This window comes from Eptatretus burgeri, chromosome 11 (assembly GCF_056783735.1).
Source record: "Eptatretus burgeri isolate ZD-2024b chromosome 11, Ebu_testis_v1, whole genome shotgun sequence".
NCBI classification, from domain to species: Eukaryota; Metazoa; Chordata; class Myxini; order Myxiniformes; family Myxinidae; genus Eptatretus; species Eptatretus burgeri.
The window spans coordinates 37,298,575-37,314,180 of record NC_140971.1 but is presented as its reverse complement, the minus strand read 5'-3'; the positions used below and the strand labels follow the sequence as shown (position 1 = coordinate 37,314,180).

General features: G+C 41.2%; 1 protein-coding gene across 5 annotated transcripts in view; it reads right to left on the bottom strand.

Moving 5' to 3' along the window:
• Window positions 1–3,206: 3,206 nt before the first annotated feature.
• The window catches only part of LOC147016885 (uncharacterized), a 35,711-nt gene continuing 23,311 nt past the window's right edge, over window positions 3,207–15,606 (bottom strand). For 3 of the 5 annotated variants that reach the window (XM_085846031.1, XM_085846029.1, XM_085846030.1), the window contains one exon: window positions 3,207–5,320. In XM_085846031.1, coding sequence (XP_085702157.1) covers window positions 5,145–5,320 — 176 coding nt within the window. In that variant the 3' untranslated portion in view covers window positions 3,207–5,144. The other 2 variants (XM_085846032.1, XM_085846033.1) reach the window with 2 other exon arrangements.

The window sequence follows — 15,606 nt, the reverse complement described above, 5'->3', positions numbered from 1 at the left end:
AGAGCTTGGTTGATGGAGATTTCTCCCGTGTGTTTATTTATGCGATTTTCCCAAAAATTGACGAAGTCGTCCATTTTAACATTTCCAGTCACATGATCGGCCTGACCTCTGCGATTTAACATTCCGACGCTGGCCTGATGTTGTAATCCAAATTTGGTAGCATTCTGACTGGTGGGTCTGGAGAAGAACATTTCTTTAAGGAATTTACTAAGTCTGCCATTTTGACCTCCTGAAAGTCAGGTGAACTGAACGAGCTTTGCAATCCCAGTTACCAGTCAGGAGAGGAATGTTGCTGCCAAATTTCAGCCAGATCGGCCAAGCAGTTTGGCTGGAGAAGTTGAAATAGGAGACGGACAGACAGACGGACGGTGCAAAATGACAATACCTTCTCTGGAATTCCAAATCCAGATAAGCTAAAAATCCGAATTACACGGAGCCTTCTGAAAGTATTCACACCCCTCGATGTTTGTCAAAATTTTGTTGTTACAGCTTCAATTTAAAATGGATTAAATTTAAATTTTGTGTGACTGATCTCCACAAAATACCTCATAATGATAAGATGAAAACATGTTCTTATAAAATTTTTTACAGATTAATTAAAAATGAAAAGCTGAAATGTCGTGCGTCAATAAGTTTTCAACCCCTTTGCGATGACGCTCCAAATTGAGCTCAGGTGCATCCAATTTCCTTTGGTCATCCTTGAGATGTCTCTACAACTTGAATGTCCACCTGTGGCCAATTCAATTAATTGGACTTGAGTTAGATAGAAAGACACTTTTCGATCTAAAGTCCCACAGTTGACGCTGCATGTCAGAGCAGAAACTCCATCATGAAATCCAAAGAACTGTCCGTGGAACGCTGAGAAAGAATTGTGAGGAGGCATAGATCTAGAGAAGGGTATAATACAATTTCTAGTGTTGAAAGTTCCCAAGAGCACACACAGTGAGCTCCATCATTAGGAAATGGAAAGAATATGGAACTACCCAAACTCTTCTTAGAGCTGGCCGTATGACCAAACTAAGCAACCAGGCATGAAGGACCTTGGTCAGGAAGGTGACCAAGAACTGAATGACCACTCTGACAGAACTACAGAGCTTCTTGGCTGAGATGGGAGAACCTGCCGGAAAGACAACAGTCTCTGCAGGACTTCACAAATCTAGGTTCTGTGGGAGAGTGGCCAGATGGAAGCCACTCCTGAGAAAAAGGCACATGACAGCAAACCTGGAGTTTGGAAAAGGCACTCTGAGAACACGAGGCAAAATATTCTGTGGTCTGATGAGATGAAAATAGAACGCTTTGGCCTGAATCCAAAGTGCTACGTCCGGCGGAAACTGAGCACACGTGATCACCAATCTGACACCATCCCTACCATGAAGCATGGGGCTGGCAAACTTGCAAGGACAGAGGGAACAATGAATTGAACCAAATACAGGCAAATCCTTGTGAAGAACCTGCTTCAGAGTGCAAAAGACCTGAGACTGTGAAGAAGATTTACGTTCCAACAAGACAATGACCCCAATCATCGAGCCAAAGCAGTATTGGACTGGCCTCAGAACAGGAACATGAAAGTCCTCGAGTGGCCCATTCAAAGGGCAGACTTGAATCCCATTGAGAATCTGTGGAAAGAGTTGAAGATTGCTGTCACCGACGCTCCCCGTCCAACTTGACAGAGCTTGAGCAAATCTGCAAGGAAGATTGGGAGAAAATCCCCAAATCCAGATGTGCAAAGCTGATGCAGACATACCCAAGAAGACTCTAAGCTATAATCGCTGCCAAAGGCGCTTCTACAAAGTATTGACTCAGGGAGCTGAATACTTTTGTAAACGAGACATTTCTGTATTTCATTTTCAATGAACTTGTAAAAAATTCCAAAAACATGTCTTCACTTGGTCATTATGGCATATTTTGTGTAGGCCGCCGACAAAAAATTTATCGTTAATCCACTTTAATTTCAGGCTGTAACACATTTGAGGGTTGTGAATACTTTCAGAAGGCACTGTATATAGTACGAGCAGTGGTACCCAGTGCTGCGGGATGAGGAGGGGGGGGGGTGGGGAGGATACCAGGTGCTGCCCAGCTAGGTGAGCTTTTCCCGGAAGTGGTTTGAGGATGTGTTGGACATTGAAAATCTATGGAGTTATTGGCCTCACGGTGGTTACCTTTTACCTGTGGGCCAGCGGCAGGATTTCCTGACCCCACATCCCAATACACATTTTATGGCGGCCTTTGGTGGCCTCAAAACGGACATCAATGCCAAAGTGTAACTCAAAAAACTTGCCCAGATTCTGAAGTACCTACACCCAAAAATTGGGGCCTCTAAGTGCTATGTTTTGGCTGTGAAATAACATACAAATGCATAAGTAACCACACAAACAAACACACAAACACTTTAAATATTTAGAAGATTTTTCCCATTAATTATTTGGAACGTTTATCATCTCCATTTCTTTTTGTTGTAATTTATTGTTCCTTGAGGGCAAAGAGCTCATTTTATCCACCTGTGTACGAGAGGAAATAAGGGCACAAATTGAAATAGTTGTCATATCGCTGTTGTGGTCGTTACCCCACATGCAAAGCACAAAGTGGGGTAAAGCAATTGGTTTACTTTGTCTGTCTGTCGATAGCAGTGGTCCCCAACCTTTTGATCCCACAGGCCGCATTCACTACTCCCAAGGATGTTGGGAGTCAGAAAAAAATTGATGCATTTTATTGATGCAAATTGATTCGATTCCTCCCGGGGGTAAGCGGCAGTGGCCGGCAGTGGCATTGTGTAAACCCCTTTAAAATTGCTACATGGAAATGTGTTTTGATTGGGAAGTCCTCACGGGCTGCAGTATAGGACTCCATGGGCCGCATGCGGCCCGCGGGCCACAGGTTGGGGACCAATGGTCTACAGCCATCAGTGTATGGTCTAGGAAACTACTTCATTTCAATTCAATGTTATATTTTGAACACTGTACAACATGAATCAGAATATGAACATCCAGTTTGGCAATATTTTGGCTCTGAATTTGGCAAATTGTATGGAATATCGACCCAAGTGAGCATGTACACAGATGAGTGAGTAATTGTTTCAATCTGTCTGCCTATTCGTTGCTGTGGTGAAGATGGATGCTTCAGTACCTGGGAAGGCTTCATTGAATGGAGCACGGATAAGGAGACAGTTTGAAATGAAAAGTCATACAATGAGACAACACACATTCTTTGTGTTCATGTTCTTTAATCCTCACCATTGAACATATACAGCACAGTTATCCACAAATACAAATAAAACACCCAAACCATGCTCCCAGAAATAATGCCAAAAAAAAAAAATTACAAATAATGAATTTTCTTTTAAAATTGAACCAACATGCTGAGTTCTGTAAAGATTTGCTTATGTTGCAGCAACAACACTATTAGTTTGCTTAAGTTGCAGCAATGCCCACAATGCCAGCAGTGACGTCATAATAGGCACACGGTGCAGGCCAGGCATCAGATAAATCCTCTCCCTGAGATTTCGGGAAGTAAAGCGGCCAACAAATCAACGAAGCCACACTAAAAGTTTGTACCAACTTGTTACAAACTTTCTCTGACACACAAAAGTGCAAAATGGGATTTGCATCATTTTTTCTCTATACCTCAGTTAGACGTTTAAAACCTCAAACGCTTGTAAACAGAATTAGGTTTTGGAAATGATTACACATTTTCCAAAAGTTTTGATGACTGATGGCAGTTTTTATTGTCGTCGAAGTCTTGACTTCATTCATATGTTACCATAAATCTGTACGTCATGAAATGCTTGATTATAATGTTGTTCACCATGACCTTTGTACAATTTGATGGATAGGTTGCTGGAAGAGGTGTGAAATGTAGATATAAAAGCAAATATAAATAACTCACTTTCAGATACAAATAAATATTTGTAAAAATTATCCAAGTATTTTTCATGCAAATTAATTACAAAATAACGATTTAAATGAAAAACAATATAAATAAATAATGCAGGACACAAACGGCTCCTTGGCAGAGGCCGAACTGCGGTATGATTGGAAGCACACAGTGCGCCTGGAGTTTCATTGAAGGAAAAGAAATGCAAATGCAAAACAAATCTGCATTTCAAGCCAATGGTTCTATTTGAAATTCTGGTCTCAAATTAAAATATTTGAAATTAACATACTGATCGACACGATTGTGAACAACCCTATATTGCAACAACAGTTTGGCATGAGGCTATTAAAGCTAGGAAGTTTGAGAAGGAATTGACCACATTTATGAAGCAGTTTCCCAAAGCACCAAAAAGCATTTGTTCATCGTGGTAGGATCTATTATGAAACTATCAAAGTCATCTATCTCCCTTATGTGGAAAAAAAAAATTCGCTTTTGGATAATGACAAATGTAAAGATGGATTTCACAAGGATTGTCTGGCAGGATAGCTTTGTGGTGAATGCACTCGCCTTTGAGCTCTCCAGCCTGGGTTTGAATCTCGACCCAGCTATAAAGTTTCAACCTGGTGTTCAGATGCAGGGTGATACATCAGTGTGGGTGGCATCCATCAGAGGCCTTTTCGCGAAATGAACGGTCTGCCAACACGAGTCCTTGGTGGATGTTAAAGATTGCTTCGAGTGTTTTGTGAAGAGTACGTAAGTTATTGCCTGCAACCTGAACAAATTGCAAAACCCTGCCCTGACTGACTGCTGGGAAGGTAATGGGAAGAGTGCTTTTGGCAGCATGGATACCATCAAGAGTACTTTGTTAAATTGATGACGATTTCACAAGGATAAGCTGTTTAATACATGTACCATAGCAGATAGTTTTTTTGATCATCTCTCTTTTTACAATTAATAGATGTAAAAGACCATACTATGCAAATAAATTTAACAAATATCCAGTACAATTTTCTTTGGTAAGACAAAAACTTCATCTGAGTGCTGCAAACGATTGAACGGTCCACCTGGACATGGCACTGCTACACCCACACTTTGTCAGGAACTCTTCCAAACGTCTTCAATTTCACCACAGGTTGCATATGGATGGATACAGCAACAGGGAATTGTCCACAACACCCTAAGCCCATCATAAAAAAAAAAACATGCTCAAAGTTCCAAATGTGCAGCATTGTTCAAACGTTTTCGCATTCATCCACCAAACTTGACCCACGATCTCAGGTATGCCTTCTCATGTGCAGGGCAAGGTGGTCTGAACGAGAGAATGCACGCTGACAGACTGAGCAGGTGAACGGTCGTGCACCAGTGTGCTTGCGGAAGTGGCGCGTCAGTTCATCGGAGCGAGCAAACTGCCATGTGCAGCCTTGCCAAGTGCATATGTATGGTTTCTCCCCTGTGGATGTGGGGATAGTTGGGATAAAGGAGGAGGGTATATTTTGGGTAAACACAGGTAATACACAACACAACTTTCATCATTTCTACTCAAATTTATTTGCAACCTCATACTGGCATGCAAATCTCTCACATATCTGAGACTCAAAGTGTATAGTTAATCAAGTGCACAATGTCCCACCAAATGACTGTGGTTTTCTTTTCTTTACATGTTGGTAAGCAATGATTATGAGCACCACACCAATGTGTGCATTGTACACCAAATTTTTTCCCCAAGTTCCCATATATCAATGACCTTGGGGAGAGTTAGAACAAAAATTATGCTCAACATCAAGTTTTCATATGTGGCTCATATCCAATGAAATGGGTTATAAACAGGCAGAGAAGTTCGATTTGGGGTTTGGAGAGTTCACGCAACATTCATCAAGTGCCATTTTATGGTGAAAAAAAGAGAATAAAATCATGATGTGTTGCACACCATCAAGCCTTGGTCTATATACTGGTCCCAAATTTATAAAAGTGACTATTAATTGGAGGAAGTGTCGGCAAAATTATAGTCACATCTAACAGGTTTGTAACAAAAAAAATAAAAAAATCCCCAAATAATTTTGTTCCAAAAATGACCTCTGGGAAGGGATAATTTAATTAGTTCAGTTAGTTATGTCCTCGTGTGAGTGTTTAGATAGGTTGTCTCAATTAACATCATCAGAGATGGAGTGTTCAGATTGCACTACATCATCCGTAATCCCTCTATGTTGTCTCACTATTCAATACGCTTATCTGTTCTTTTAATGATCTCTCTTTCGAGCAGCATCGTCCCGGTGCAGAGGAGGTGTTGAGTAGACTGTTCCACCTGGCACGATGTATGTAAAGGGTGTCATGTAGCCAAGTGACGCATTTTGACCAATTGGATTTGATCTTTGAGATTTGTCTGGAAATCCACTGACCAATGGTTTTCTTCAAGCACGAAGCAGCCTGTATGGCATTACTCGGACAATCGTGCACCAACCAGTTCGTTGGTTCGCGAGCGTCCTGACCAGTAAGATTTCAAGCTATCGGTGAGGTTGAGAGAGAGAATGGATCAGCTCAGCTGGACAGAGGAAAAGGAGAGTCAAGGGCATCGCCTACACATCGCAACAGGAGACAGAGTGGGTCAGTGTCATGAGAAAGAGAAAAGGGTATTTGCTCTGTGCTGCAATGGAGGAGTTGTGGGTCAGGGGAAACACCACTGTGAACGAGAGTTCATCCCCGCTCCTGATGAAGTCCTCGAGACCACCACCAGCTGCCACCATACTGTGGGAAGTGCATGAGTTCGGTGTGTCATCCTTTTATTACCGTCTCCCTCTGTCTTTCTACCCTCCCATGTGAAAATGGATTCCTATTAAGTAGACGAGTCCATTTGTGTTTTAGAGTTAAGTGTGTGCCCCCCCAGCTTCGCAGTCGTGTTTACCATTCTTATTTTTATTAACAACAAGCAAATACAACCCTTCGTTTCGCTTACAGGAATATTATGGGAGGGGAGAAAGAGGGAGGGGAGTGAGAGGAAAAGGAGAGGGAGGGGGGAGGAGGGAGAAGAGAGAGAGAGGAGGAAGGGGGGAGCAAGGAGGGGGTGAGGAAGGGGAGAAGAGCGAGGAGAGGGGGGGTGGGGAGAGCAATGCTTCACCAAATGTCGCTATACACTTCGGAAAGGGGAGGGGTGGGAGTGAGGAGGATGGTGAATAGTCGGGAGAGGAGGAGGGATGTGGCGAGGGGTTTAGTAAGAGGCGAGCTTGAGGGGAGGAGTCGCAACTTGCATTTGGTATTGTGACTTGTGGAGAAGGGGGGAGGGGAGAGCACAGGATTGAAGTAAATGGGGTACATTGAAACAGTATGTTAATACAGCACATGGAGACTGCCGGGAGATGTTCATGGGGGATGGAGAGGGTGGGGTTTTGGGAGGAGGTAAACATGAGGGGAGGGAGAGGAAAGGCATCATGGAGAGTGGTGGGAGAGAGAGAGAGAGGGAGAGTGGTGCGAGAGTGGTGGGGGAGAGTGGTGAGATAAGGAGAGGTGCGAAAGAAGGTGATGGGAGGAGAGAGGAGGGAGCGGGGAGGGGAGGGTTTGTAGGGAGAGGAAAGGAGATTCCAGCAGGTGGGACATCCAGTTTAACGTCCATCCGAGTGACGGCACACACATTGATGAATCATTCTGCCTGTGAAACATCAGGATGACAGTTTATAGGTGTGTTGGGATTCGAACCCAGGCTTGACGGCTAAGCGTGAGCATGCATACCTCTTGGCTATCCTGCCATGATGTGGTGATTCATTGTTTTGTAACAATTAAAACAGTTTTACTCATTGTAATCATCTAATTACCTCTACCACCAAAGGTGAAGCAGGTTTGTTTTCACCATTTCTGTTTGTTTGTTTGTGTACAGGATATCTCAAAAAGTTGTGGACAGGTTCGGTGTGTGACAAGGACGAACTGATTAGATTTTGGTGAAGATCCAGATCTGGATCCGAGTACTAGAATGTTTTTAAGTGATTCTTCAACATTCAGAGATCGGGCCAAAAACGATATAATACGGTATAGCATGATACTTCAAAAATGTATTTGGCCTGATATGTTCTCGTGGATCAGGCATGATGTGGCGGGGGTATGCGCTCTACCGAGTGCGCTTCTAGGTTTTATATGTATATCTATGCCGAAGTGATGGGTCCTACAATGAAAGAAGATCTTACAGAAAGGGGAAATGTGGTGTAAAATAAAATTGCACATTTTCAGTGAGCCAGCCACCTCCCGACGCACTACATGGCAACGCTGGGCCAAACGCAGGCAAGTGGGCTCTGAACTTTGTTCAAGTCGATCGATATATTTAATGACACTGGAAATATTGGAGAGCGCTCACCAAGTGGCTTAAACACTCAAGCAAGCACTCAAACAACACAGCTGAGAAGGAATGGCTGGCTTGGCAAACAATTAGTGATCACCGATCGGTCATATAAACACCATGCATCTGGAGATGCCGGGAATAACAAGCAATGTCCGAATTGGACAGATTAACACATTTTTAGCAGTCGGAACTACTGCTGAAATCAATAAAGAAGTGTAAATTTTGAAATTTGGCTCAGGTTGAAAGATTCTAAAGGCTATGGCATGTACGGAAATGAAATAAAGCCACGAACAATGTCTCCGGGAGTTAATATGCATCGTTATGTATCCAGTAATTTGTATGTATGATCAGGCATCCGATGATATGAGTGAGGAAACTGAAAGAAAAAAAAAAAACTTTATCATTAAAACACCATCCTAGCCTGTTCCAAGTCAAGGCATTGTTGAGCAGGCCCAAAAAATAAATCGAGAATTAAGATCGCAGCGAGAACAGGGAGGTGACCAAGGATGAGCCTTGATAAAGGATAACTAAATATTGGTGAGGCCATTACTTATCTTCAAAAGGGGTGTTTGAATCAACTCATTCATGCACCCCCCCCCCCTGAAGTTCCCTAAGTATGCATGCAAAATTTCAGGCTGCTCGGTTTCATGGTTTTTGGAGTTACGGAGGAGACAATACGTATTATGATAGATTTAACCTCTGTTTTCATCATTGGTTGTGTTTTCTTTTGGTTCGAGTCGATCCTCCTACCTTTACAAGTTGAATAAATGCATGCTTTCAATGAGCGCATGTGCAGGAAAATTATTAATCAATTTGAATGCTGGGTTGTTTTAGTTTCAGTATCTCAACACAGTCTCATCAAGATGTCCAAATCTTTGTTTGGTGTGGTGGTATGTATATAAATACTGTGAACCATGGAGTCTGTCGGTACATTAATATGCCTCCCGTTTACAGAGGCCTCTTCCTATGCTGCGCTTGAAAAGCTGTGGACACAGACAAAGCTCAACATTCACTTTTGAAATGAGGGGAGAACAGGCATGAATAATGCCACTGCCAAATTTTATTTCACAAGCAGGATAGTCTACATTAAATTGTTAGGAATTAATCATACTATCATTCACATTTCAAAATTGTATGAGACTCTCGGTAGCATTTATTTTCTCCCTCTATTTTGTCCTTCAACCCTGCTGTTGGTGTCTCCACCCCTCCCCTCCTTTTCTGCTGTTCCATTTGTGATATTGAATTCCTGATCCGTTCAGTGTTCTACCTCTTCCACAGGCTTCCACACCATTTTGCAGTGGGTGGTACAAGTAGTTCAGAGCTTCCGTTTTAAGTGACACCAAAAGTGTAACACAATTAACCTTTTTAAAGTCCATTCAATAATTTAAATTGATAGATTGACTTAAACTTGCCCGGTCACTGGGGACGGGTACTTTTGTTCGGTGTTCATTAACCTCCGCCATCGAAGATGGACGGAGGTTACTGTTTTCACCCCTGTCTGTTTGTTTGTTTGTTTGTGAACAGTATTACAAAAAAAACTCCTGGACGGATTTCGACGAAACTTGGTGGGGGGGATTAGGTATGGTCCAAGGATCATGCCATTAGATTTTGGACTTGGTCCAAAGTCCAATATGGCCGCTATGGCGGCCATTTTGAAAAAATATTTGAATTTTTGTCTTTGCATTTCTACATGTTTAAAGTGATTTCCAACCAAAAAAAAAAAAAAATTGTTGGAGAAAAAAAAAATTTGCAACTTTTTTTCCAAAAAAATTCGATTTTATTTGAAAAATATTTGATTTTTTTTTGCATTTCTACATGTTTTAAGTGATTTCCAACCCCCCCCCCAAAAAAAAAATTGTTAGAGAAAAAAAAATTGCAACTTTTTTCAAAAAAAAATTAATTTTAAAAATAAATTTTATTTGAAAAATATTTGAAATTTTTTTTTGCATTTCTACATGTTTTAAATGATTTCCGACCCCAAAAAATATGTTAGAGAAAAAAAAAAGAAATTTTGCAACTTTTTTTTCAAAAAAATTCTCGATTTTATTTTTTTCTACATGCACGTCAATCTAGTTTCGTTTATTCAATCGTGGTTCAGTAGAGTCTGATCCGTTTTGACCTACAATGAATCGGATATCAGGTTCACTCAAGTAACACAGCAGTATTGGCGGCGGAGGTTTTGCACTCTACCGAGTGCTCCCCCTCGAGTTTGTTATGAATTCATTGTTTTATGTACATGAACATTTTTCAATCACAATTGTAAAATGAATGCATCGTTTTTTTGGCTCACCCTGATGAAGATTCCATCGCACATATTTTGAAAGTATTCCTTTAGTCCGGCCCCATGGCCAAATAAATCCTCCCTTTACATTCGGGATAGAGAATACAAATTGTGCAAATTTGATGCGGATGTTCGAGTAAAAAAAAAAACCAAGCTACTCAAAAACATTTCCAGACAAGACATTTTCTTCAGAGTGGCAGTGGATCCAGACATTCTTGTCTAGTCGTGAGTGTTCTTGTAGCCAAGAACCAATTCTTGACAGGTTAACACTCCATCACAATATATGTAAATATCTGCAGATCAGCCATGATAACTGAATGCACAACAGGGAGGGCAATGTAACAAAGCTTTACCTACTCTACCACCAAGCTGATATCTTCAGACTGACTTCCTTTTATTCGTATAACTACAAGGAAGAGGACAAGGGACATAGATGCATAGCGCAGTGAGGCAGAATACAACCGCTTATGGTGCACACAAACAGGACAACTGACAAACCTGGTTAACTGCACGTAGAAACTGAAAAGGTACAAGTTGACAGATGACTGCTATAATAAAGAGCATGAGCACTCTATGTTACAGCAGATGAACACTTTGTACATGCACTATTGCAAGATGATGATCTGCAAAGAAACATTGCCTGTGCATGGAATTCCAAGGTGACATTTAGTCATATTGTAAAACGAAGGAAATGCGATCACAGCCTCAACAGACTTCACCTCCACCAGAATGACCACAATAATGGAATGAAGGGTTAGCCATGTGATTATAGTGTAGAAACAGATACAATGAGACTTCTTCAATTTCAATTCACTTTCTAAGTGGTTGACTGGCCTTTACTTGTGTTTTCCAGCTCAGAAGACAAGGAAGCAGATGCAGCCTACCTGTCACGAGAATTAAGAATTGTCTAAAACGGAGTGGAATGAGGTTGGCTTGCATGGATTTCTCATTTGAGTACATAGGTCATAAAACATGAATCCTAGGTTCAAATTCCATAAACTGTAATGGCAAGTCCATAATCTCCAAATTTCTTTGTCCTAAGCCTGAAGGTCGAAGAAGGGTTGAATGACCTACAGAGACCTGGTGGCATATGGTGAAAATTGAGCTGAGGGAGCCACAAGCTACCTGGACGGCGATCAGTCAGTGGGCCCAAGACAGACAAAATTGGCTCCATTTGCCGCAAGGATCGTAAATAATATGTATTCTGTTCAAGGTCTTCCAGGAGCCTTAGACAATGTTAAAAATAAAACCAAATTACAAGGTGTTAGAGGCTTTTCCAGAAAGGCAGAGTGGTTATTGATATATAAAAATAAAGACCAATTACTGTACCAAAGTCCCAATAAGGAAGCCAGACATAAAACACACACACACACACACACACACACACACACACACACACACACACACACACACACACACACACACACACACACACACACACACACACACACACCTGCTAAGTACTTACAAAAGCTATTTTATTTGAAGTTATAATCTTAAATTATAAGCAATTTACTGATTTCCCAACTGCCTGGATCATCAGCTGGGCACAGTTTATCATCGAGGTTTCGATGTTTTCAGCCCAGACCCTCTTCAAACAGCAGATCCACAAGCCACAGGTCCACATCAGTAGATTACTCAACGTCAATGGACAACCTCAAAGTTGTGTCCAAACAGTCAGTTAACACAGCAATGCAATATCCTTATACAAACTTATTGAATTATTACTTTTATTCAAAGTAATACTACATATTAATAACTTTAATCATACTCCACTTTATACGATTATATATTAAGCGATAAACACTTTACCTTGTAGACATGTCCATTGCACACCACCTCCATCTAACCAGAGACTCAAAACTGTCATTCAAATATTTAAACTGTCATTAACAACCGGTTTTAACATGCAGCACTGCGTATCTTTGCAACCACCTAAAAAAATGTTTTAATGGTTATTTATAATGTATTTTATAAATCATGTTAATTTTATTTTTAATCCAAATGCCTCCATTATTTAATACCATCAATAATATTAATTGAAGAATTAACCTCACTAAAATAATTAATTTATTATTATTATTATATCAAATGCAATGCAATAGGAACTTGTTTACATGAAAACCAATCAAACTTAAATAAAAGGTGACGATGGCATCTAAAAACATTCTCACAAGTCCTGATCAAACAATCAGCCAAATATTCTCCGTTTAACATGATGGAAAAAAAACCTTCTCAACACATTCCACAAAATCATCCTTCACTGAACAAATTCTTGCAAATCTAAGTATCTGAAATGAAAAGACATTGTAACCCATTTTAATTGGTACATTGCTACCTGGAAAGGTGTACAAGACTACTGGGAAACTGAAATCATCAACTTTATGATATACACTTGTACTAAAACCATTCTGTCCAACTCCAACCAAAACATCCAGATATGCAGCAACTACACAATCATGCCCACTCCTGTTTGCAATCAGACTATCTGGATAAATCTTGTGAAGCTGCCTATGAAAATAATTACAGTTAACCACACAAATATCATCAATACGAGGTCCGTCTAAAAAGTAACGGGACTGACTTCACAGAAATTTTATTCCAAAAAAATATATTGAAATCACAGCTTGTTCCCTTTGAAATAGTTTCCCTCCAGTCTAACACACTTGTCCATCCTCTTCTTCCACGCTTCGATGCACCCCCGGAAGGCTTCTTCTGGAATCCTCCGGAGCTCCGTCGTCACGGCCCTTTTGATGGCCTCCACATCAGGAAATCAGGTCCCCTTGATTACCCCCTCGAGCTTGGGGGATAGGAAAAAAGCACAAGGGGCCAAGTCTGGCGAATACGGGGGTTGCTCCAGAGGTGGCACGTTCCTCTCTGCCAGAAACTGTCGGATGCTCAGGGCACTGAAAGCAGGGGCGTTGTCATGGTGGAGCACCCAGGCGTTGTTCTCCCACAGATCCTTCCTCTTGTCCCGGACTGATCCCATGAGGCGCCGGAGGATTTCCTTGTACACGTATTGATTCACTGTTTGACCCTGTGGTAGAAACTCGAAGTGGACGATGCCCTTGATATCAAAAAACACGATGAGCATCACCTTGACCTTCGACTTTGACATCCTTGCTTTCTTTGGTCTTAGTGATGCCAGACTTCTCCACTGACGATTCTGCTGTTTTATCTCGGGATCGTATTCGAATGTCCACGATTCGTCGCCAGTAATGACTCTCCCAAGCAGGTCTTATCATCCTCGAGGCGCTCGATAATGTCTTAGACAGTGACTCTTTGCCGTTTCTGGTCCTCGGACAACAGCTTGGGGACCATCTTTGCGCACACCTTGCACATTGAGATTTTCAGTGATGATGATCCAGACAGTGTCCCTGTTGATGGAAAGTTCATCAGCAATCATCCGCACTGTGAGTTGATGATCTGCACGCACCATCTGTTTCACATACTCGATGTTATCCGCCGTTCTGCTCGTTGAAGGTCTTCCAGACCATGGATCATCTTCAACCTCCTCCTGTCCCTCTTTGAACCTCTTGTGCCATTCAAGTGCATGTGTACGCGACATTGTTTCTTCCCCGTAGACTTGCTGCAGCATTGCGAAGGATTCGGAAGGTGTTTTGCCAAGTTTGGTAAGAAACTTCAGATTGGCTCTCTGCTCAGAAATCATAGTGCGACGACTCAGACTGGACAACGTGTAAAGCACGACCTGTCAAAAAAAAAAATCACATAATGAGCGCAGTCAACCATCACCAATCATATATATTGCTGGAATGTTGCGAAAGACTGTGATGCAACCTGTTCAATCAAGTTGTGTAAGTGGAGCACACAGCAGGCTCAGTCCTGTTACTTTTTAGACGGACCTCATATAATGACATGTACGAGATAATATTTTATCGAATCCTAATTTTTTTTCTCCTTCATCAGTTTCTGCATGAGTGACAATTCACAGAAAATAAGAAAAATGTCTGCAAGTAAGGGGCTGTAATTCCCAACCCTTGGGAATACCCTGAACCTGTTGAAAGGTTATCCCACAAAAAGACACAAAAGTAGTAAATAAAATAGAATTAACAGCATCCTTAAACTTCTGTTTATCAAAACAATGAAAACTTGAGTACCTGTATTCATTTTTAGAAAATAATGCTTCATCAAACCTGACACTTAAAAACTTATTAAAAGAGTTTAAAAACCTTGTGATTTACTTTGAAGAGTGAATCCCTCAATCTTACTAAATCCAAATTTGAATATAAAGTTGAAAAATCAAAAACTTCAACTGACTTGATACATCATAAATAACATAGAAGTCAGAACACTGCTTGGAGAAACATCGGCCTCGACAGGAAGAGAAAGAGTGGCATCCAGGTGAATGCACCGATTGTGTGCATGGTCGAGGTCCACGAATCAATCAAGGAGACCTTGGGTGTTATTTGCAGACTGTAGTAGTAGACAGGTGAGCGGAACTGTCAAACATTGTCAAATGCTTTGGAAATATCCAACAAGACTGCTCTGATCTCTTGCTCAACATTTAGGCCATGCATCAAATTGCTGTGTTCTGAGGAGGACTGTGTCACTGGTGGAGTTGCAAGGATGGAAACAAAACTGGAAGGCTGCAAAAACAGTTGGGATAAAGATAATACTTGAGGTCTGTAGTAATGATCAATTTTACGATCATTCTGATGATGCATGGAAAGCTATTTGGTCTGTAGTTGTCTTCACGAGTTTCCACAAGGATTTTGAAGAATGAGAGAAAAAAAAATACTCGCAGGTGAATCTGGCGATGTAATCCAACATCATTTACATCACTGATAATAAGGTGTTGCGTGATACAGATGAATCATTTGGCAAATGTGCTCCTCAAGTAACGTGGAATCAAAAGGATGTACAGACTTAACCAAAAGCATTGTCCTTTAAAGGTTGTTTGATTCTTGCTCAAAATACCATCAACGCAGAAATAGAAAGTACATCTTGTGTGACCATGCATTTTGGTCTTAGGTCAGAGTGCTTGTGTGCAGCTTGTTCATCCCACGTGTCCTTCTCCCCTTCCCTTGATCTCACTCTCACTCTGCCGTTGGTGTTTCCTCCTTTCAATTTTGCTCGAGCTCTTCCTTGAGCCTCAACCATGTACTGTATACAA